Source organism: Heterodontus francisci, chromosome 8 (assembly GCF_036365525.1).
Source record: "Heterodontus francisci isolate sHetFra1 chromosome 8, sHetFra1.hap1, whole genome shotgun sequence".
NCBI classification, from domain to species: Eukaryota; Metazoa; Chordata; class Chondrichthyes; order Heterodontiformes; family Heterodontidae; genus Heterodontus; species Heterodontus francisci.
Genome location: NC_090378.1, coordinates 106,109,360 through 106,136,052, shown reverse-complemented (window position 1 = coordinate 106,136,052; position 26,693 = coordinate 106,109,360). Strand labels below are relative to the sequence as shown.

Below are 26,693 nucleotides of genomic sequence, written 5' to 3'. Positions count from 1 at the left end.
TAACTGTCCACCTGCCCGGTTTCTGCCTGGCAGGGTTGGGTTAAAGTGGTTTTTCACTGCAACCCCTCCCCTCCCTGCCCGAAAAATTCCCATGCGTTAGTGGCGATGCAGAGAAGAACAAGAAGACTGATCCCTAGTGGGAATGGAACGTGTTGTCAGGTAAGATTGAAGAAACTTGAATATTGTAGAAAGTGAGAGAACGCATCAAAGTATATAAAAGATCAAATCATTTAGATAGATGAGGGTAAACCCTGACCAATTTAGGAAATAATAAAGGAGATAAATGGAAATTAGTGGAGTAAATTTAAAACTAATATTATAAGGAACTATTTTGCTGAAAGACTGATAAATATTTGGAATAGTCTGCCAGAGAGAATAGTGGAGATAAATCCATTGGGAGTACTCCAGACAATATTGAATTCTGTGACTCAAGAGTTGAGGGATTGGATGGATGAACTATGATGGGCTGAATAGCCATATTTTGTGCTTGAATTTTAGGAACAGCAGGAGGCCATTCAGCCCCTCAAGCCTGTTCTGCCATTCAATAGATCATGGCTGATCTGAGCCACAGCACCCACCTTACCCTCCTTTCCCAGTGTTGCTCTCACTCTGGATGTTCTTTCTCTGGATACTGTGCAGGTGGGAAACCAGCAGGTGGAGTGAGTGTTCCCGGACTTGCGGGGAAGGCTATCAGTTCAGGACGGTGCGATGCTGGAAAATGATCGCCCCTGGTTTCGACAGCTCCGTTTACGATGAATTGTGTGAAGCAGCTGAGCTGATCAGACCCGTGGAGCGCAAACTCTGCAAAAACAAGGGGTGCGGGCCGCAGTGGGAAGTGTCAGAATGGTCGGAGGTAAAGCAGCTTTTGATATGTACTGCTCCCATGTGGATTAGTCCCACCGGAGAATTTGTTGTCCTCCGTTCCCAAACTGTAATGAAGGTGAAATGGTGTTTCCTACTTAATATTCATCCAGTACATTGAGAAGCACCATGGAACATTTTGTATTTCAAACGTACTGTATAAATATACGCAGCTTTCAACTTTTTGTTAAAGATAATGAGCAAAGGAAATTGTAGCTCTATGAGAATATTAAACATTAACTCTTGAATGTGGGCATCACTGACAAAACTGGCATTTATTGCCCATCCCCAGTTGCCCTGAGGAGAAGGTGGCGGGCCGATTTCTTGATAGAACTGACTTACTTGCCAAGCCTCTTCAGAGTCAACAATGCTGGTGTGGGGGCTGGAGTCACAAATGGACCAGACTGCATATGGCTGGGAAGTTTTCTTCCCTAAAGGATGTTCGTGGCTATTACAATCCTCATGATCAATTTACTGACACTAACTTTATATTTTAAACTGAATTCAAATTCTCAAATTGCCAATGCAGAATGTGAGCTCACTTATGCTGGATTATTGGTCCTGTAACATAACCACTATATCTGTTGATGGTGTAGTTGTGTGTGGCTGTTAATATTATATTCTGGGGCTTGGGAATTCCAGCCCTGGGATTACTGCAATAGTGTTGTTATAGCCTTTAACCTGTTCCTAGACTGTTCCCTTATCTTCTACTTTTAAATGCTCTGTTAAACTAGCAAAGGAATACCACTTGAATGTGTTTGTACACTAATATGGTATTGAGGAAACAGCCAATTGCTCTTTCAAAGAGCTGGCACAGGAATGATGAACTGAATGGCCTCCTTCTGCACTGTAAGATTCTACAATTACTCACCACCTTGTCATTTTATTTGTTCTGCCCTTATCCCTATATCAAAGAAAAATCTAGAAAAGGATTTGTGCTTGAAGACTCTGGCAGTCAAATGATACACCATCTTATAAGGCAACATTACATAGTAACATTCCTGATGACAGAAGACTGATGCCAGCCCAGTGAAGCTATATCAGGCCGTTTCAGACAGGGTGAGAGATTTCTGATCTTTTCTCTGTCCGGACTCCGTGGAATTGGTGTTACTCTGTCCCCATCCCCTTCTCATTCTGGGTTGTGCTTGTACATACATGGTCTGTGTGTAACCATTTCTCACCAGCTAATGAGTCCTGGACTAATTCTGATTGCTTAAAGGGACCATAGAGGAATTATAACAGATTTCCTCCTCCCTGTAATTGGTCTGGGAATTTTTATATCTGTTTTATTTTTTGCCTTTCCTGGGAGATGACATGGCTCTCGACGGGTTCAGTGGTCTGTATCGTGCTGTATAATGCATCATAGGAATGGATGGAAAATAACAGACAGGAATTGAACTACAGGTCGATCTGGCCTGTCCCACATAGTTGTAATACCTTGTACATCACAATACATACACTCCCCATTCAAACTGGAGCCATGCAAAGACCTTGGATGAAAGCTCACGCCAATTGGGAGGAAAAAATCTGGAGAATTGGGAACCATATGGGACAGGCTGGAAGGGCCAAGTGGTCTTTTCCTGTTGAGCTCATTTGGTATGCACACAATGAGTGTTGGAGGTTGATTGTAGACGTGGACAGGCCTGATCCGCTGCCTTCCAATGTACTCACCTGGACACAGTTCCCCAGGGTGAACCTCCCCACTTCCTTGATCTGGGTTACTGAGTCTCCTCCATCACTGCCCCAGCTTAAACTAATCAAGGCAATTCAGACGAGGGATTTAACCCTTGACCTTCCTGCCCAGTTGCATTAGCCTTCAGTTCCCTCAAGGGAGAAAGTATTTTTTGTTAGAAGGAAGGATAGGCAGTGAACAGAAGATGTATTTTTCTGCAGAATTTTGAGATAAAAATTTCCTTGCTCCATTTTCAGTTACCTTTAATCCTTCTTAAGGTTCTCCAACAATCACCCACCAATCATCAGCTATGAGAGCAGTGACAGACCAGGAGCACGCACTTTGTCAGGAATCTCCCTGAGTGAAGTCTAATTTCCCCTTGAATCAGGAATTCTGCCCACAGCCCTTCCACAGGTTTATGATACACTAACTGGGGGATTCTGCACAAAATGTCAGTGCTCAGACTGCCAACGAGTGACTACAAACAATAACAAAGAGTCAGGGGGAGGAATGAGTGACGCAAGTGTGTGGGTATCTCCCTTTAGATGAGGATTATATCGCAGTGCTGATCAGTATTTTCTTAATGTTGAGAGACTAGGAGCTGTGGAGGAGGAAAGGTCTTTAGGAGTCCAGGTGTGGACTAAAAGCTAGTGGACAGGTACAAAGAATAATCAGAAAGAAATGATAGCCTTTATCTCAGGGAGGCTAGAATACAAAGGGGAGGAAATTATATTCCAGTTGTATAGAGCATTTCAAGCAGGATATATTGACCTTGGAGTGGGTGCAGTGCAAATTCACCAGAATTATAGAGGCTTAGAGAGTTAAACTGTGAGGCTGGTTGCATAAATGCGGCTTGTATTCCCTTGATTTATGGAGGAGAAATCTAATTAAGTTGTTTAAAGTAATAAGGAGATTTTATATATACGGAGAAACTATATCCTCTGGTGGAGTAATCAAATACTAGGGTGTATCATAGAATCAGAGCTAAGCCATTCAGGCGTGATGTCTCGAAGCACTTCTGCAAACACAGAGCAGTGGAAATCTGGAACCCATCCCCCAAAAAGCTGTGAATTTGAGAGAATTGAAATTTCAAGACTTGAATTTTGATAGGTAAGGGTATGCAGGATATGGAGCAAAAGTGGGCAAAGCGAGTTGAAGTACAGAATCAGCCATGATCTAAATGAATGGCTTGAGGGGTTGAATTTCCTCTTCCTCTTTCTCTATTCCCAGTAGAATGCTCCTTTAATTCAGCATTTTATTGGGTGAAGGGTCTTAAACTTTGTCCTCAAAAGTTTGCAGATTCTTAGATAATAGTTGAATTGAAACTCAGTGTGCAACCCACTCATCTAGTAACAGTACTTCTGCATTTAGTGTTCTGCCAGGTGTGGCACCAGGGGTATCATGAGACGCGAAGTGCGCTGCTCAGTAGAATCTCGTCTGTGCGATGAGTACACCAAGCCAAGCAACAAGAAGGAGTGCATGGGCCCTCCATGTGACCGTCGCTGGACTGCATCAGACTGGGGACCAGTAAGTACTGCAATCATGTTTTCAATTTAATGTATTCCAGGGAACTCGGAGATTAAACCTTTGTCTCATTCTCTATCCCACACTATTAACATACACCATCATTGCAGATTAATACAGACACTCTCACCCCCAAACTGACATTAATACAAACACTCTCACCCCCAAACTGACATTAATACAGAGACACTCTCACCCCCAAACTGACATTAATACAGAGACACTCTCACCCCCAAACTGACATCAATACAAACACTCTCACCCCCAAACTGACATTAATACAGAGACACTCTCACCCCCAACCTGACATTAATACAAACACTCTCACCCCCAAACTGACATTAATACAAACACTCTCACCCCCAAACTGACATTAATACAAACACTCTCACCCCCAAACTGACATTAATACAAACACTCTCACCCCCAAACTGACATTAATACAAACACTCTCACCCCCAAACTGACATTAATACAGAGACACTCTCACCCCCAAACTGACATTAATACAAACACTCTCACCCCCAAACTGACATTAATACAAACACTCTCACCCCCAAACTGACATTAATACAAACACTCTCACCCCCAAACTGACATTAATACAGAGACACTCTCACCCCCAAACTGACATTAATACAGAGACACTCTCACCCCCAAACTGACATTAATACAAACACTCTCACCCCCAAACTGACATTAATACAAACACTCTCACCCCCAAACTGACATTAATACAAACACTCTCACCCCCAAACTGACATTAATACAAACACTCTCACCCCCAAACTGACATTAATACAGAGACACTCTCACCCCCAAACTGACATTAATACAAACACTCTCACCCCCAAACTGACATTAATACAAACACTCTCACCCCCAAACTGACATTAATACAAACACTCTCACCCCCAAACTGACATTAATACAAACACGCTCACCCCCAAACTGACATTAATACAAACACTCTCACCCCCAAACTGACATCAATACAAACACTCTCACCCCCAAACTGACATTAATACAAACACTCTCACCCCCAAACTGACATTAATACAAACACTCTCACCCCCAAACTGACATTAATACAAACACTCTCACCCCCAAACTGACATCAATACAAACACTCTCACCCCCAAACTGACATTAATACAAACACTCTCACCCTCAAACTGACATTAATACAGAGACACTCTCACCCCCAAACTGACATTAATACAAACACTCTCACCCCCAAACTGACATTAATACAAACACTCTCACCCCCAAACTGACATTAATACAGAGACACTCTCACCCCCAAACTGACATTAATACAAACACTCTCACCCCCAAACTGACATTAATACAAACACTCTCACCCCCAAACTGACATTAATACAAACACACTCTCACCCCCAAACTGACATTAATACAGAGACACTCTCACCCCCAAACTGACATTAATACAAACACTCTCACCCCCAAACTGACATTAATACAAACACACTCTCACCCCCAAACTGACATTAATACAGAGACACTCTCACCCCCAAACTGACATTAATACAAACACTCTCACCCCCAAACTGACATTAATACAAACACTCTCACCCCCAAACTGACATTAATACAGAGACACTCTCACCCCCAAACTGACATTAATACAAACACTCTCACCCCCAAACTGACATTAATACAGAGACACTCTCACCCCCAAACTGACATTAATACAGAGACACTCTCACCCCCAAACTGACATTAATACAAACACTCTCACCCCCAAACTGACATTAATACAGAGACACTCTCACCCCCAAACTGACATTAATACAAACACTCTCACCCCCAAACTGACATTAATACAGAGACACTCTCACCCCCAAACTGACATTAATACAAACACTCTCACCCCCAAACTGACATTAATACAGAGACACTCTCACCCCCAAACTGACATTAATACAAACACTCTCACCCCCAAACTGACATTAATACAGAGACACTCTCACCCCCAAACTGACATTAATACAAACACTCTCACCCCCAAACTGACATTAATACAAACACTCTCACCCCCAAACTGACATTAATACAAACACTCTCTCACCCCCAAACTGACATTAATACAGAGACACTCTCACCCCCAAACTGACATTAATACAAACACTCTCACCCCCAAACTGACATTAATACAGAGACACTCTCACCCCCAAACTGACATTAATACAAACACTCTCACCCCCAAACTGACATTAATACAAACACTCTCACCCCCAAACTGACATTAATACAAACACTCTCACCCCCAAACTGACATTAATACAAACACTCTCACCCCCAAACTGACATTAATACAAACACTCTCACCCCCAAACTGACATTAATACAGAGACACTCTCACCCCCAAACTGACATTAATACAAACACTCTCACCCCCAAACTGACATTAATACAGAGACACTCTCACCCCCAAACTGACATTAATACAAACACTCTCACCCCCAAACTGACATCAATACAAACACTCTCACCCCCAAACTGACATTAATACAAACACTCTCACCCCCAAACTGACATTAATACAAACACTCTCACCCCCAAACTGACATTAATACAAACACTCTCACCCCCAAACTGACATTAATACAGAGACACTCTCACCCCCAAACTGACATTAATACAAACACTCTCACCCCCAAACTGACATTAATACAGAGACACTCTCACCCCCAAACTGACATTAATACAAACACTCTCACCCCCAAACTGACATTAATACAAACACTCTCACCCCCAAACTGACATTAATACAAACACTCTCACCCCCAAACTGACATTAATACAAACACTCTCACCCCCAAACTGACATTAATACAGAGACACTCTCACCCCCAAACTGACATTAATACAAACACTCTCACCCCCAAACTGACATTAATACAAACACTCTCACCCCCAAACTGACATTAATACAGAGACACTCTCACCCCCAAACTGACATTAATACAAACACTCTCACCCCCAAACTGACATTAATACAAACACTCTCACCCCCAAACTGACATTAATACAAACACTCTCACCCCCAAACTGACATCAATACAAACACTCTCACCCCCAAACTGACATTAATACAAACACTCTCACCCCCAAACTGACATTAATACAAACACTCTCACCCCCAAACTGACATTAATACAAACACTCTCACCCCCAAACTGACATTAATACAAACACTCTCACCCCCAAACTGACATTAATACAGAGACACTCTCACCCCCAAACTGACATTAATACAAACACTCTCACCCCCAAACTGACATTAATACAGAGACACTCTCACCCCCAAACTGACATTAATACAAACACTCTCACCCCCAAACTGACATTAATACAAACACTCTCACCCCCAAACTGACATTAATACAAACACTCTCACCCCCAAACTGACATTAATACAAACACTCTCACCCCCAAACTGACATTAATACAAACACTCTCACCCCCAAACTGACATCAATACAAACACTCTCACCCCCAAACTGACATCAATACAAACACTCTCACCCCCAAACTGACATTAATACAAACACTCTCACCCCCAAACTGACATTAATACAAACACTCTCACCCCCAAACTGACATTAATACAAACACTCTCACCCCCAAACTGACATTAATACAAACACTCTCACCCCCAAACTGACATTAATACAAACACTCTCACCCCCAAACTGACATTAATACAAACACTCTCACCCCCAAACTGACATCAATACAAACACTCTCACCCCCAAACTGACATCAATACAAACACTCTCACCCCCAAACTGACATTAATACAAACACTCTCACCCCCAAACTGACATTAATACAAACACTCTCACCCCCAAACTGACATTAATACAAACACTCTCACCCCCAAACTGACATCAATACAAACACTCTCACCCCCAAACTGACATCAATACAAACACTCTCACCCCCAAACTGACATTAATACAAACACTCTCACCCCCAAACTGACATTAATACAAACACTCTCACCCCCAAACTGACATTAATACAAACACTCTCACCCCCAAACTGACATCAATACAAACACTCTCACCCCCAAACTGACATTAATACAAACACTCTCACCCCCAAACTGACATTAATACAAACACTCTCACCCCCAAACTGACATTAATACAAACACTCTCACCCCCAAACTGACATTAATACAAACACTCTCACCCTCAAACTGACATTAATACAGAGACACTCTCACCCCCAAACTGACATTAATACAAACACTCTCACCCCCAAACTGACATTAATACAAACACTCTCACCCCCAAACTGACATTAATACAAACACTCTCACCCCCAAACTGACATTAATACAAACACTCTCACCCCCAAACTGACATTAATACAAACACTCTCACCCCCAAACTGACATTAATACAAACACTCTCACCCCCAAACTGACATTAATACAGAGACACTCTCACCCCCAAACTGACATTAATACAAACACTCTCACCCCCAAACTGACATTAATACAAACACTCTCACCCCCAAACTGACATTAATACAGAGACACTCTCACCCCCAAACTGACATTAATACAAACACTCTCACCCCCAAACTGACATTAATACAAACACTCTCACCCTCAAACTGACATTAATACAGAGACACTCTCACCCCCAAACTGACATTAATACAAACACTCTCACCCCCAAACTGACATTAATACAAACACTCTCACCCCCAAACTGACATTAATACAGAGACACTCTCACCCCCAAACTGACATTAATACAAACACTCTCACCCCCAAACTGACATTAATACAAACACTCTCACCCCCAAACTGACATTAATACAAACACTCTCACCCCCAAACTGACATTAATACAGAGACACTCTCACCCCCAAACTGACATTAATACAAACACTCTCACCCTCAAACTGACATTAATACAAACACTCTCACCCCCAAACTGACATTAATACAGAGACACTCTCACCCCCAAACTGACATTAATACAGAGACACTCTCACCCCCAAACTGACATTAATACAGAGACACTCTCACCCCCAAACTGACATTAATACAAACACTCTCACCCCCAAACTGACATCAATACAAACACTCTCACCCCCAAACTGACATTAATACAGAGACACTCTCACCCCCAAACTGACATTAATACAAACACTCTCACCCCCAAACTGACATTAATACAAACACTCTCACCCCCAAACTGACATTAATACAGAGACACTCTCACCCCCAAACTGACATTAATACAAACACTCTCACCCCCAAACTGACATTAATACAAACACTCTCACCCCCAAACTGACATTAATACAGAGACACTCTCACCCCCAAACTGACATTAATACAGAGACACTCTCACCCCCAAACTGACATTAATACAAACACTCTCACCCCCAAACTGACATTAATACAAACACTCTCACCCCCAAACTGACATTAATACAAACACACTCTCACCCCCAAACTGACATTAATACAAACACACTCTCACCCCCAAACTGACATTAATACAAACACTCTCACCCCCAAACTGACATTAATACAAACACACTCTCACCCCCAAACTGACATTAATACAAACACACTCTCACCCCCAAACTGACATTAATACAAACACACACTCACCCCCAAACTGACATTAATACAAACACACTCTCACCCCCAAACTGACATTAATACAGAGACACTCTCACCCCCAAACTGACATTAATACAAACACTCTCACCCCCAAACTGACATTAATACAGAGACACTCTCACCCCCAAACTGACATTAATACAAACACTCTCACCCCCAAACTGACATTAATACAAACACTCTCACCCCCAAACTGACATTAATACAAACACTCTCACCCCCAAACTGACATTAATACAGAGACACTCTCACCCCCAAACTGACATTAATACAGAGACACTCTCACCCCCAAACTGACATTAATACAAACACTCTCACCCCCAAACTGACATTAATACAGAGACACTCTCACCCCCAAACTGACATTAATACAGAGACACTCTCACCCCCAAACTGACATTAATACAAACACTCTCACCCCCAAACTGACATTAATACAAACACTCTCACCCCCAAACTGACATTAATACAAACACTCTCACCCCCAAACTGACATTAATACAAACACTCTCACCCCCAAACTGACATTAATACAGAGACACTCTCACCCCCAAACTGACATTAATACAGAGACACTCTCACCCCCAAACTGACATTAATACAAACACTCTCACCCCCAAACTGACATTAATACAGAGACACTCTCACCCCCAAACTGACATTAATACAAACACTCTCACCCCCAAACTGACATTAATACAGAGACACTCTCACCCCCAAACTGACATTAATACAAACACTCTCACCCCCAAACTGACATTAATACAGAGACACTCTCACCCCCAAACTGACATTAATACAGAGACACTCTCACCCCCAAACTGACATTAATACAAACACTCTCACCCCCAAACTGACATTAATACAAACACTCTCACCCCCAAACTGACATTAATACAGAGACACTCTCACCCCCAAACTGACATTAATACAAACACTCTCACCCCCAAACTGACATTAATACAAACACTCTCACCCCCAAACTGACATTAATACAGAGACACTCTCACCCCCAAACTGACATTAATACAGAGACACTCACCCCCAAACTGACATTAATACAGAGACACTCTCACCCCCAAACTGACATTAATACAAACACTCTCACCCCCAAACTGACATTAATACAAACACTCTCACCCCCAAACTGACATTAATACAGAGACACTCTCACCCCCAAACTGACATTAATACAAACACTCTCACCCCCAAACTGACATTAATACAGAGACACTCTCACCCCCAAACTGACATTAATACAAACACTCTCACCCCCAAACTGACATTAATACAAACACTCTCACCCCCAAACTGACATTAATACAAACACTCTCACCCCCAAACTGACATTAATACAAACACTCTCACCCCCAAACTGACATTAATACAGAGACACTCTCACCCCCAAACTGACATTAATACAAACACTCTCACCCCCAAACTGACATTAATACAAACACTCTCACCCCCAAACTGACATTAATACAGAGACACTCTCACCCCCAAACTGACATTAATACAAACACTCTCACCCCCAAACTGACATTAATACAGAGACACTCTCACCCCCAAACTGACATTAATACAAACACTCTCACCCCCAAACTGACATTAATACAAACACTCTCACCCCCAAACTGACATTAATACAGAGACACTCTCACCCTCAAACTGACATTAATACAAACACTCTCACCCCCAAACTGACATTAATACAGAGACACTCTCACCCCCAAACTGACATTAATACAAACACTCTCACCCCCAAACTGACATTAATACAAACACTCTCACCCCCAAACTGACATTAATACAAACACTCTCACCCCCAAACTGACATTAATACAAACACTCTCACCCCCAAACTGACATTAATACAAACACTCTCACCCCCAAACTGACATTAATACAAACACTCTCACCCCCAAACTGACATTAATACAGAGACACTCTCACCCTCAAACTGACATTAATACAAACACTCTCACCCCAAACTGACATTAATACAGAGACACTCTCACCCCCAAACTGACATTAATACAAACACTCTCACCCCCAAACTGACATTAATACAAACACTCTCACCCCCAAACTGACATTAATACAGAGACACTCTCACCCTCAAACTGACATTAATACAAACACTCTCACCCCAAACTGACATTAATACAGAGACACTCTCACCCCCAAACTGACATTAATACAAACACTCTCACCCCCAAACTGACATTAATACAGAGACACTCTCACCCCCAAACTGACATTAATACAAACACTCTCACCCCCAAACTGACATTAATACAAACACTCTCACCCCCAAACTGACATTAATACAGAGACACTCTCACCCCCAAACTGACATTAATACAAACACTCTCACCCCCAAACTGACATTAATACAAACACTCTCACCCCCAAACTGACATTAATACAGAGACACTCTCACCCCCAAACTGACATTAATACAAACACTCTCACCCCCAAACTGACATTAATACAGAGACACTCTCACCCCCAAACTGACATTAATACAGAGACACTCTCACCCCCAAACTGACATTAATACAAACACTCTCACCCCCAAACTGACATTAATACAAACACTCTCACCCCCAAACTGACATTAATACAAACACTCTCACCCCCAAACTGACATTAATACAAACACTCTCACCCCCAAACTGACATTAATACAAACACTCTCACCCCCAAACTGACATTAATACAAACACTCTCACCCCCAAACTGACATTAATACAAACACTCTCACCCCCAAACTGACATTAATACAAACACTCTCACCCCAAACTGACATTAATACAAACACTCTCACCCCAAACTGACATTAATACAAACACTCTCACCCCCAAACTGACATTAATACAAACACTCTCACCCCCAAACTGACATTAATACAGAGACACTCTCACCCCCAAACTGACATTAATACAGAGACACTCTCACCCCCAAACTGACATTAATACAAACACTCTCACCCCCAAACTGACATTAATACAAACACTCTCACCCCCAAACTGACATTAATACAAACACTCTCACCCCCAAACTGACATTAATACAAACACTCTCACCCCCAAACTGACATTAATACAAACACTCTCACCCCCAAACTGACATTAATACAAACACTCTCACCCCCAAACTGACATTAATACAAACACTCTCACCCCCAAACTGACATTAATACAAACACTCTCACCCCCAAACTGACATTAATACAGAGACACTCTCACCCCCAAACTGACATTAATACAGAGACACTCTCACCCCCAAACTGACATTAATACAGAGACACTCTCACCCCCAAACTGACATTAATACAAACACTCTCACCCCCAAACTGACATTAATACAAACACTCTCACCCCCAAACTGACATTAATACAAACACTCTCACCCCCAAACTGACATTAATACAAACACTCTCACCCCCAAACTGACATTAATACAAACACTCTCACCCCCAAACTGACATTAATACAAACACTCTCACCCTCAAACTGACATTAATACAGAGACACTCTCACCCCCAAACTGACATTAATACAAACACTCTCACCCCCAAACTGACATTAATACAAACACTCTCACCCCCAAACTGACATTAATACAAACACTCTCACCCCCAAACTGACATTAATACAAACACTCTCACCCCCAAACTGACATTAATACAGAGACACTCTCACCCCCAAACTGACATTAATACAAACACTCTCACCCCCAAACTGACATTAATACAAACACTCTCACCCCCAAACTGACATTAATACAAACACTCTCACCCCCAAACTGACATTAATACAAACACTCTCACCCCCAAACTGACATTAATACAAACACTCTCACCCTCAAACTGACATTAATACAGAGACACTCTCACCCCCAAACTGACATTAATACAAACACTCTCACCCCCAAACTGACATTAATACAAACACTCTCACCCCCAAACTGACATTAATACAAACACTCTCACCCCCAAACTGACATTAATACAAACACTCTCACCCCCAAACTGACATTAATACAAACACTCTCACCCCCAAACTGACATTAATACAAACACTCTCACCCCCAAACTGACATTAATACAGAGACACTCTCACCCCCAAACTGACATTAATACAGAGACACTCTCACCCCCAAACTGACATTAATACAAACACTCTCACCCCCAAACTGACATTAATACAAACACTCTCACCCCCAAACTGACATTAATACAAACACTCTCACCCCCAAACTGACATTAATACAAACACTCTCACCCCCAAACTGACATTAATACAAACACTCTCACCCCCAAACTGACATTAATACAGAGACACTCTCACCCCAAACTGACATTAATACAAACACTCTCACCCCCAAACTGACATTAATACAAACACTCTCACCCCCAAACTGACATTAATACAAACACTCTCACCCCCAAACTGACATTAATACAAACACTCTCACCCCCAAACTGACATTAATACAAACACTCTCACCCCCAAACTGACATTAATACAAACACTCTCACCCCCAAACTGACATTAATACAAACACTCTCACCCCCAAACTGACATTAATACAAACACTCTCACCCCCAAACTGACATTAATACAGAGACACTCTCACCCCCAAACTGACATTAATACAAACACTCTCACCCCCAAACTGACATTAATACAAACACTCTCACCCCCAAACTGACATTAATACAGAGACACTCTCACCCCCAAACTGACATTAATACAGAGACACTCTCACCCTCAAACTGACATTAATACAAACACTCTCACCCCCAAACTGACATTAATACAAACACTCTCACCCCCAAACTGACATTAATACAGAGACACTCTCACCCTCAAACTGACATTAATACAAACACTCTCACCCCAAACTGACATTAATACAAACACTCTCACCCCCAAACTGACATTAATACAGAGACACTCTCACCCCCAAACTGACATTAATACAGAGACACTCTCACCCCCAAACTGACATTAATACAAACACACTCTCACCCCCAAACTGACATTAATCAACAGAGACACTCTCACCCCAAACTGACATTAATACAAACACTCTCACCCCCAAACTGACATTAATACAAACACTCTCACCCCCAAACTGACATTAATACAAACACTCTCACCCCCAAACTGACATTAATACAAACACTCTCACCCCCAAACTGACATTAATACAGAGACACTCTCACCCCCAAACTGACATTAATACAAACACTCTCACCCCCAAACTGACATTAATACAAACACTCTCACCCCCAAACTGACATTAATACAGAGACACTCTCACCCCCAAACTGACATTAATACAAACACTCTCACCCCCAAACTGACATTAATACAAACACTCTCACCCCCAAACTGACATTAATACAAACACTCTCACCCCCAAACTGACATTAATACAAACACTCTCACCCCCAAACTGACATTAATACAGAGACACTCTCACCCCCAAACTGACATTAATACAGAGACACTCTCACCCTCAAACTGACATTAATACAAACACTCTCACCCCCAAACTGACATTAATACAAACACACTCTCACCCCCAAACTGACATTAATACAAACACTCTCACCCCCAAACTGACATTAATACAAACACTCTCACCCCCAAACTGACATTAATACAAACACTCTCACCCCCAAACTGACATTAATACAAACACTCTCACCCCCAAACTGACATTAATACAAACACTCTCACCCCCAAACTGACATTAATACAGAGACACTCTCACCCCCAAACTGACATTAATACAGAGACACTCTCACCCTCAAACTGACATTAATACAAACACACTCTCACCCCAAACTGACATTAATACAGAGACACTCTCACCCCCAAACTGACATTAATACAAACACTCTCACCCCCAAACTGACATTAATACAAACACTCTCACCCCCAAACTGACATTAATACAAACACTCTCACCCCCAAACTGACATTAATACAAACACACTCTCACCCCAAACTGACATTAATACAAACACTCTCACCCCCAAACTGACATTAATACAAACACACTCTCACCCCCAAACTGACATTAATACAAACACTCTCACCCCCAAACTGACATTAATACAAACACACTCTCACCCCCAAACTGACATTAATACAAACACACTCTCACCCCCAAACTGACATTAATACAAACACTCTCACCCCCAAACTGACATTAATACAAACACTCTCACCCCAAACTGACATTAATACAAACACACTCTCACCCCCAAACTGACATTAATACAAACACTCTCACCCCCAAACTGACATTAATACAAACACTCTCTCACCCCCAAACTGACATTAATACAAACACTCTCACCCCCAAACTGACATTAATACAAACACTCTCACCCCCAAACTGACATTAATACAAACACTCTCACCCCCAAACTGACATTAATACAAACACACTCTCACCCCCAAACTGACATTAATACAAACACTCTCACCCCAAACTGACATTAATACAAACACACTCTCACCCCCAAACTGACATTAATACAAACACACTCTCACCCCCAAACTGACATTAATACAAACACTCTCGCCCCCAAACTGACATTAATACAAACACTCTCTCACCCCCAAACTGACATTAATACAAACACTCTCACCCCCAAACTGACATTAATACAAACACTCTCTCACCCCCAAACTGACATTAATACAAACACTCTCACCCCCAAACTGACATTAATACAAACACTCTCACCCCCAAACTGACATTAATACAAACACTCTCACCCCCAAACTGACATTAATACAGAGACACTCTCACCCCCAAACTGACATTAATACAAACACTCTCACCCCCAAACTGACATTAATACAAACACTCTCACCCCCAAACTGACATTAATACAAACACTCTCACCCCCAAACTGACATTAATACAAACACACTCTCACCCCCAAACTGACATTAATACAAACACTCTCACCCCCAAACTGACATTAATACAAACACTCTCACCCCCAAACTGACATTAATACAAACACTCTCACCCCCAAACTGACATTAATACAAACACTCTCACCCTCAAACTGACATTAATACAGAGACACTCTCACCCCCAAACTGACATTAATACAAACACTCTCACCCCCAAACTGACATTAATACAAACACTCTCACCCCCAAACTGACATTAATACAAACACTCTCACCCCCAAACTGACATTAATACAAACACTCTCACCCCCAAACTGACATTAATACAAACACTCTCACCCCAAACTGACATTAATACAAACACTCTCACCCTCAAACTGACATTAATACAGAGACACTCTCACCCCCAAACTGACATTAATACAAACACTCTCACCCCCAAACTGACATTAATACAAACACTCTCACCCCCAAACTGACATTAATACAGAGACACTCTCACCCCCAAACTGACATTAATACAAACACTCTCACCCCCAAACTGACATTAATACAAACACTCTCACCCCCAAACTGACATTAATACAAACACTCTCACCCCCAAACTGACATTAATACAGAGACACTCTCACCCCAAACTGACATTAATACAAACACTCTCACCCCAAACTGACATTAATACAAACACTCTCACCCCCAAACTGACATTAATACAAACACTCTCACCCCCAAACTGACATTAATACAAACACTCTCACCCCCAAACTGACATTAATACAAACACTCTCACCCCCAAACTGACATTAATACAAACACTCTCACCCCAAACTGACATTAATACAAACACTCTCACCCCCAAACTGACATTAATACAGAGACACTCTCACCCCCAAACTGACATTAATACAAACACTCTCACCCCCAAACTGACATTAATACAAACACTCTCACCCCCAAACTGACATTAATACAAACACTCTCACCCTCAAACTGACATTAATACAAACACTCTCACCCCCAAACTGACATTAATACAAACACTCTCACCCCAAACTGACATTAATACAAACACACTCTCACCCCCAAACTGACATTAATACAAACACTCTCACCCCAAACTGACATTAATACAAACACTCTCACCCCCAAACTGACATTAATACAAACACTCTCACCCCCAAACTGACATTAATACAAACCCTCTCACCCCAAACTGACATTAATACAGAGACACTCTCACCCCCAAACTGACATTAATACAAACACTCTCACCCCCAAACTGACATTAATACAAACACTCTCACCCCAAACTGACATTAATACAGAGACACTCTCACCCCCAAACTGACATTAATACAAACACTCTCACCCCCAAACTGACATTAATACAGAGACACTCTCACCCCAAACTGACATTAATACAAACACTCTCACCCCAAACTGACATTAATACAAACACTCTCACCCCCAAACTGACATTAATACAAACACTCTCACCCCCAAACTGACATTAATACAGAGACACTCTCACCCCCAAACTGACATTAATACAAACACTCTCACCCCCAAACTGACATTAATACAAACACTCTCACCCCAAACTGACATTAATACAGAGACACTCTCACCCCCAAAGTGACATTAATACAAACACTCTCACCCCCAAACTGACATTAATACAAACACTCTCACCCCCAAACTGACATTAATACAAACACTCTCACCCCCAAACTGACATTAATACAAACACTCTCACCCTCAAACTGACATTAATACAAACACTCTCACCCCCAAACTGACATTAATACAAACACTCTCACCCCAAACTGACATTAATACAAACACACTCTCACCCCCAAACTGACATTAATACAAACACTCTCACCCCCAAACTGACATTAATACAGAGACACTCTCACCCCCAAACTGACATTAATACAAACACTCTCACCCCAAACTGACATTAATACAGAGACACTCTCACCCCCAAACTGACATTAATACAAACACTCTCACCCCAAACTGACATTAATACAGAGACACTCTCACCCCCAAACTGACATTAATACAAACACTCTCACCCCCAAACTGACATTAATACAGAGACACTCTCACCCCCAAACTGACATTAATACAAACACACTCTCACCCCAAACTGACATTAATACAAACACTCTCACCCCCAAACTGACATTAATACAAACACTCTCACCCCAAACTGACATTAATACAAACACTCTCACCCCAAACTGACATTAATAACTGACATTAATACAAACACTCTCACCCCCAAACTGACATTAATACAAACACTCTCACCCCCAAACTGACATTAATACAAACACTCTCACCCCCAAACTGACATTAATACAGAGACACTCTCACCCCCAAACTGACATTAATACAAACACTCTCACCCCCAAACTGACATTAATACAGAGACACTCTCACCCCCAAACTGACATTAATACAAACACTCTCACCCCAAACTGACATTAATACAAACACTCTCACCCCCAAACTGACATTAATACAGAGACACTCTCACCCCCAAACTGACATTAATACAAACACACTCTCACCCCCAAACTGACATTAATACAAACACACTCTCACCCCAAACTGACATTAATACAAACACTCTCACCCCAAACTGACATTAATACAAACACTCTCACCCCAAACTGACATTAATACAAACACTCTCACCCCCAAACTGACATTAATACAAACACTCTCACCCCCAAACTGACATTAATACAAACACTCTCACCCCCAAACTGACATTAATACAAACACTCTCACCCCCAAACTGACATTAATACAGAGACACTCTCACCCCCAAACTGACATTAATACAAACACTCTCACCCCCAAACTGACATTAATACAAACACTCTCACCCCCAAACTGACATTAATACAAACACTCTCACCCCCAAATTGACATTAATACAAACACTCTCACCCCCAAACTGACATTAATACAAACACTCTCACCCCCAAACTGACATTAATACAAACACTCTCACCCCCAAACTGACATTAATACAGAGACACTCTCACCCCAAACTGACATTAATACAGAGACACTCTCACCCCAAACTGACATTAATACAAACACTCTCACCCCCAAACTGACATTAATACAAACACTCTCACCCCCAAACTGACATTAATACAAACACTCTCACCCCCAAACTGACATTAATACAAACACTCTCACCCCCAAACTGACATTAATACAGAGACACTCTCACCCCCAAACTGACATTAATACAGAGACACTCTCACCCCCAAACTGACATTAATACAGAGACACTCTCACCCCCAAACTGACATTAATACAAACACTCTCACCCCCAAACTGACATTAATACAGAGACACTCTCACCCCCAAACTGACATTAATACAAACACTCTCACCCCCAAACTGACATTAATACAAACACTCTCACCCCCAAACTGACATTAATACAAACACTCTCACCCCCAAACTGACATTAATACAGAGACACTCTCACCCCCAAACTGACATTAATACAAACACTCTCACCCCCAAACTGACATTAATACAAACACTCTCACCCCCAAACTGACATTAATACAGAGACACTCTCACCCCCAAACTGACATTAATACAGAGACACTCTCACCCCCAAACTGACATTAATACAAACACTCTCACCCCCAAACTGACATTAATACAGAGACACTCTCACCCCCAAACTGACATTAATACAAACACTCTCACCCCCAAACTGACATTAATACAAACACTCTCACCCCAAACTGACATTAATACAAACACTCTCACCCCCAAACTGACATTAATACAAACACTCTCACCCCCAAACTGACATTAATACAAACACTCTCACCCCCAAACTGACATTAATACAAACACTCTCACCCCCAAACTGACATTAATACAGAGACACTCTCACCCCCAAACTGACATTAATACAAACACTCTCACCCCCAAACTGACATTAATACAGAGACACTCTCACCCCCAAACTGACATTAATACAAACACTCTCACCCCCAAACTGACATTAATACAGAGACACTCTCACCCCCAAACTGACATTAATACAAACACTCTCACCCTCCAAACTGACATTAATACAAACACTCTCACCCCCAAACTGACATTAATACAGAGACACTCTCACCCCCAAACTGACATTAATACAAACACTCTCACCCCCAAACTGACATTAATACAAACACTCTCACCCCCAAACTGACATTAATACAGAGACACTCTCACCCCCAAACTGACATTAATACAAACACTCTCACCCCCAAACTGACATTAATACAAACACTCTCACCCCCAAACTGACATTAATACAGAGACACTCTCACCCCCAAACTGACATTAATACAAACACTCTCACCCCAAACTGACATTAATACAAACACTCTCACCCCCAAACTGACATTAATACAGAGACACTCTCACCCCCAAACTGACATTAATACAAACACTCTCACCCCCAAACTGACATTAATACAAACACTCTCACCCCCAAACTGACATTAATACAAACACTCTCACCCCCAAACTGACATTAATACAAACACTCTCACCCCCAAACTGACATTAATACAAACACTCTCACCCCCAAACTGACATTAATACAGAGACACTCTCACCCCCAAACTGACATTAATACAAACACTCTCACCCCCAAACTGACATTAATACAAACACTCTCACCCCAAACTGACATTAATACAGAGACACTCTCACCCCCAAACTGACATTAATACAAACACTCTCACCCTCAAACTGACATTAATACAAACACTCTCACCCCCAAACTGACATTAATACAGAGACACTCTCACCCCCAAACTGACATTAATACAAACACTCTCACCCCCAAACTGACATTAATACAAACACTCTCACCCCCAAACTGACATTAATACAGAGACACTCTCACCCCCAAACTGACATTAATACAAACACTCTCACCCCCAAACTGACATTAATACAAACACTCTCACCCCAAACTGACATTAATACAGAGACACTCTCACCCCCAAACTGACATTAATACAAACACTCTCACCCCCAAACTGACATTAATACAAACACTCTCACCCCCAAACTGACATTAATACAGAGACACTCTCACCCCCAAACTGACATTAATACAAACACTCTCACCCCCAAACTGACATTAATACAGAGACACTCTCACCCCCAAACTGACATTAATACAGAGACACTCTCACCCCCAAACTGACATTAATACAAACACTCTCACCCCCAAACTGACATTAATACAAACACTCTCACCCCCAAACTGACATTAATACAAACACTCTCACCCCCAAACTGACATTAATACAAACACTCTCACCCCCAAACTGACATTAATACAAACACTCTCACCCCCAAACTGACATTAATACAGAGACACTCTCACCCCCAAACTGACATTAATACAAGACACTCTCACCCCCAAACTGACATTAATACAGAGACACTCTCACCCCCAAACTGACATTAATACAAACACTCTCACCCCCAAACTGACATTAATACAAACACTCTCACCCCCAAACTGACATTAATACAAACACTCTCACCCCCAAACTGACATTAATACAAACACTCTCACCCCAAACTGACATTAATACAAGACACTCTCACCCCCAAACTGACATTAATACAAACACTCTCACCCCCAAACTGACATTAATACAAACACTCTCACCCCCAAACTGACATTAATACAAACACTCTCACCCCCAAACTGACATTAATACAAACACTCTCACCCCCAAACTGACATTAATACAAACACTCTCACCCCCAAACTGACATTAATACAAACACTCTCACCCCAAACTGACATTAATACAAACACTCTCACCCCAAACTGACATTAATACAAACACTCTCACCCCAAACTGACATTAATACAGAGACACTCTCACCCCCAAACTGACATTAATACAAACACTCTCACCCCCAAACTGACATTAATACAAACACTCTCACCCCCAAACTGACATTAATACAAACACTCTCACCCCCAAACTGACATTAATACAAACACTCTCACCCCCAAACTGACATTAATACAAACACTCTCACCCCAAACTGACATTAATACAAACACTCTCACCCCAAACTGACATTAATACAAACACTCTCACCCCCAAACTGACATTAATACAAACACTCTCACCCCCAAACTGACATTAATACAAACACTCTCACCCCCAAACTGACATTAATACAAACACTCTCACCCCCAAACTGACATTAATACAAACACTCTCACCCCAAACTGACATTAATACAAACACTCTCACCCCCAAACTGACATTAATACAGAGACACTCTCACCCCCAAACTGACATTAATACAAACACTCTCACCCCCAAACTGACATTAATACAAACACTCTCACCCCCAAACTGACATTAATACAAACACTCTCACCCCCAAACTGACATTAATACAAACACTCTCACCCCAAACTGACATTAATACAGAACACTCTCACCCCCAAACTGACATTAATACAAACACTCTCACCCCCAAACTGACATTAATACAAACACTCTCACCCCCAAACTGACATTAATACAAACACTCTCACCCCCAAACTGACATTAATACAAACACTCTCACCCCCAAACTGACATTAATACAGAGACACTCTCACCCCAAACTGACATTAATACAAACACTCTCACCCCCAAACTGACATTAATACAAACACTCTCACCCCCAAACTGACATTAATACAAACACTCTCACCCCCAAACTGACATTAATACAAACACTCTCACCCCCAAACTGACATTAATACAAACACTCTCACCCCCAAACTGACATTAATACAGAGACACTCTCACCCCCAAACTGACATTAATACAAACACTCTCACCCCCAAACTGACATTAATACAAACACTCTCACCCCCAAACTGACATTAATACAAACACTCTCACCCCCAAACTGACATTAATACAAACACTCTCACCCCAAACTGACATTAATACAGAGACACTCTCACCCCAAACTGACATTAATACAAACACTCTCACCCCCAAACTGACATTAATACAAACACTCTCACCCCCAAACTGACATTAATACAAACACTCTCACCCCCAAACTGACATTAATACAAACACTCTCACCCCCAAACTGACATTAATACAAACACTCTCACCCCCAAACTGACATTAATACAAACACTCTCACCCCCAAACTGACATTAATACAGAGACACTCTCACCCCCAAACTGACATTAATACAAACACTCTCACCCCCAAACTGACATTAATACAAACACTCTCACCCCCAAACTGACATTAATACAAACACTCTCACCCCCAAACTGACATTAATACAGAGACACTCTCACCCCCAAACTGACATTAATACAAACACTCTCACCCCCAAACTGACATTAATACAAACACTCTCACCCCAAACTGACATTAATACAAACACTCTCACCCCCAAACTGACATTAATACAAACACTCTCACCCCCAAACTGACATTAATACAAACACTCTCACCCCCAAACTGACATTAATACAAACACTCTCACCCCAAACTGACATTAATACAAACACTCTCACCCCCAAACTGACATTAATACAGAGACACTCTCACCCCCAAACTGACATTAATACAAACACTCTCACCCCCAAACTGACATTAATACAGAGACACTCTCACCCCCAAACTGACATTAATACAAACACTCTCACCCCCAAACTGACATTAATACAAACACTCTCACCCCCAAACTGACATTAATACAGAGACACTCTCACCCCCAAACTGACATTAATACAGAGACACTCTCACCCCCAAACTGACATTAATACAAACACTCTCACCCCCAAACTGACATTAATACAAACACACTCTCACCCCCAAACTGACATTAATACAAACACTCTCACCCCCAAACTGACATTAATACAGAGACACTCTCACCCCCAAACTGACATTAATACAGAGACACTCTCACCCCCAAACTGACATTAATACAAACACTCTCACCCCCAAACTGACATTAATACAAACACTCTCACCCCCAAACTGACATTAATACAAACACTCTCACCCCCAAACTGACATTAATACAAACACTCTCACCCCCAAACTGACATTAATACAAACACTCTCACCCCCAAACTGACATTAATACAAACACTCTCACCCCCAAACTGACATTAATACAAACACTCTCACCCCCAAACTGACATTAATACAAACACTCTCACCCCCAAACTGACATTAATACAGAGACACTCTCACCCCCAAACTGACATTAATACAAACACTCTCACCCCCAAACTGACATTAATACAAACACTCTCACCCCCAAACTGACATTAATACAAACACTCTCACCCCCAAACTGACATTAATACAAACACTCTCACCCCCAAACTGACATTAATACAAACACTCTCACCCCCAAACTGACATTAATACAAACACTCTCACCCCCAAACTGACATTAATACAAACACTCTCACCCCCAAACTGACATTAATACAGAGACACTCTCACCCCCAAACTGACATTAATACAGAGACACTCTCACCCCCAAACTGACATTAATACAGAACACTCTCACCCCCAAACTGACATTAATACAGAGACACTCTCACCCCCAAACTGACATTAATACAAACACTCTCACCCCCAAACTGACATTAATACAGAGACACTCTCACCCCCAAACTGACATTAATACAAACACTCTCACCCCCAAACTGACATTAATACAAACACTCTCACCCCCAAACTGACATTAATACAAACACTCTCACCCCCAAACTGACATTAATACAAACACTCTCACCCCCAAACTGACATTAATACAGAGACACTCTCACCCCCAAACTGACATTAATACAAACACTCTCACCCCCAAACTGACATTAATACAAACACTCTCACCCCAAACTGACATTAATACAGAGACACTCTCACCCCCAAACTGACATTAATACAAACACTCTCACCCCCAAACTGACATTAATACAAACACTCTCACCCCCAAACTGACATTAATACAAACACTCTCACCCCCAAACTGACATTAATACAAACACTCTCACCCCCAAACTGACATTAATACAAACACTCTCACCCCCAAACTGACATTAATACAAACACTCTCACCCCCAAACTGACATTAATACAAACACTCTCACCCCCAAACTGACATTAATACAAACACTCTCACCCCAAACTGACATTAATACAAACACTCTCACCCCCAAACTGACATTAATACAAACACTCTCACCCCCAAACTGACATTAATACAGAACACTCTCACCCCCAAACTGACATTAATACAAACACTCTCACCCCCAAACTGACATTAATACAAACACTCTCACCCCCAAACTGACATTAATACAAACACTCTCACCCCCAAACTGACATTAATACAAACACTCTCACCCCCAAACTGACATTAATACAAACACTCTCACCCCCAAACTGACATTAATACAAACACTCTCACCCCCAAACTGACATTAATACAAACACTCTCACCCCCAAACTGACATTAATACAAACACTCTCACCCCCAAACTGACATTAATACAGAGACACTCTCACCCCCAAACTGACATTAATACAAACACTCTCACCCCCAAACTGACATTAATACAAACACACTCTCACCCCCAAACTGACATTAATACAAACACTCTCACCCCCAAACTGACATTAATACAAACACTCTCACCCCCAAACTGACATTAATACAAACACTCTCACCCTCAAACTGACATTAATACAAACACTCTCACCCCCAAACTGACATTAATACAAACACACTCTCACCCCCAAACTGACATTAATACAAACACTCTCACCCCCAAACTGACATTAATACAAACACTCTCACCCCCAAACTGACATTAATACAAACACTCTCACCCCCAAACTGACATTAATACAAACACTCTCACCA

General features: G+C 41.6%; 1 protein-coding gene across 1 annotated transcript in view; it reads left to right on the top strand.

Moving 5' to 3' along the window:
• The window catches only part of si:ch211-267e7.3 (ADAMTS-like protein 2), a 152,114-nt gene that overhangs the window by 111,099 nt on the left and 14,322 nt on the right, over positions 1-26,693 (top strand). Inside the window, exons 13-14 of the mRNA XM_068036528.1 lie at positions 640-853; positions 3,905-4,060. Of these exons, the coding sequence (XP_067892629.1) occupies positions 640-853; positions 3,905-4,060 (370 nt within the window). The remainder of the gene's footprint in view (positions 1-639; positions 854-3,904; positions 4,061-26,693) is intronic.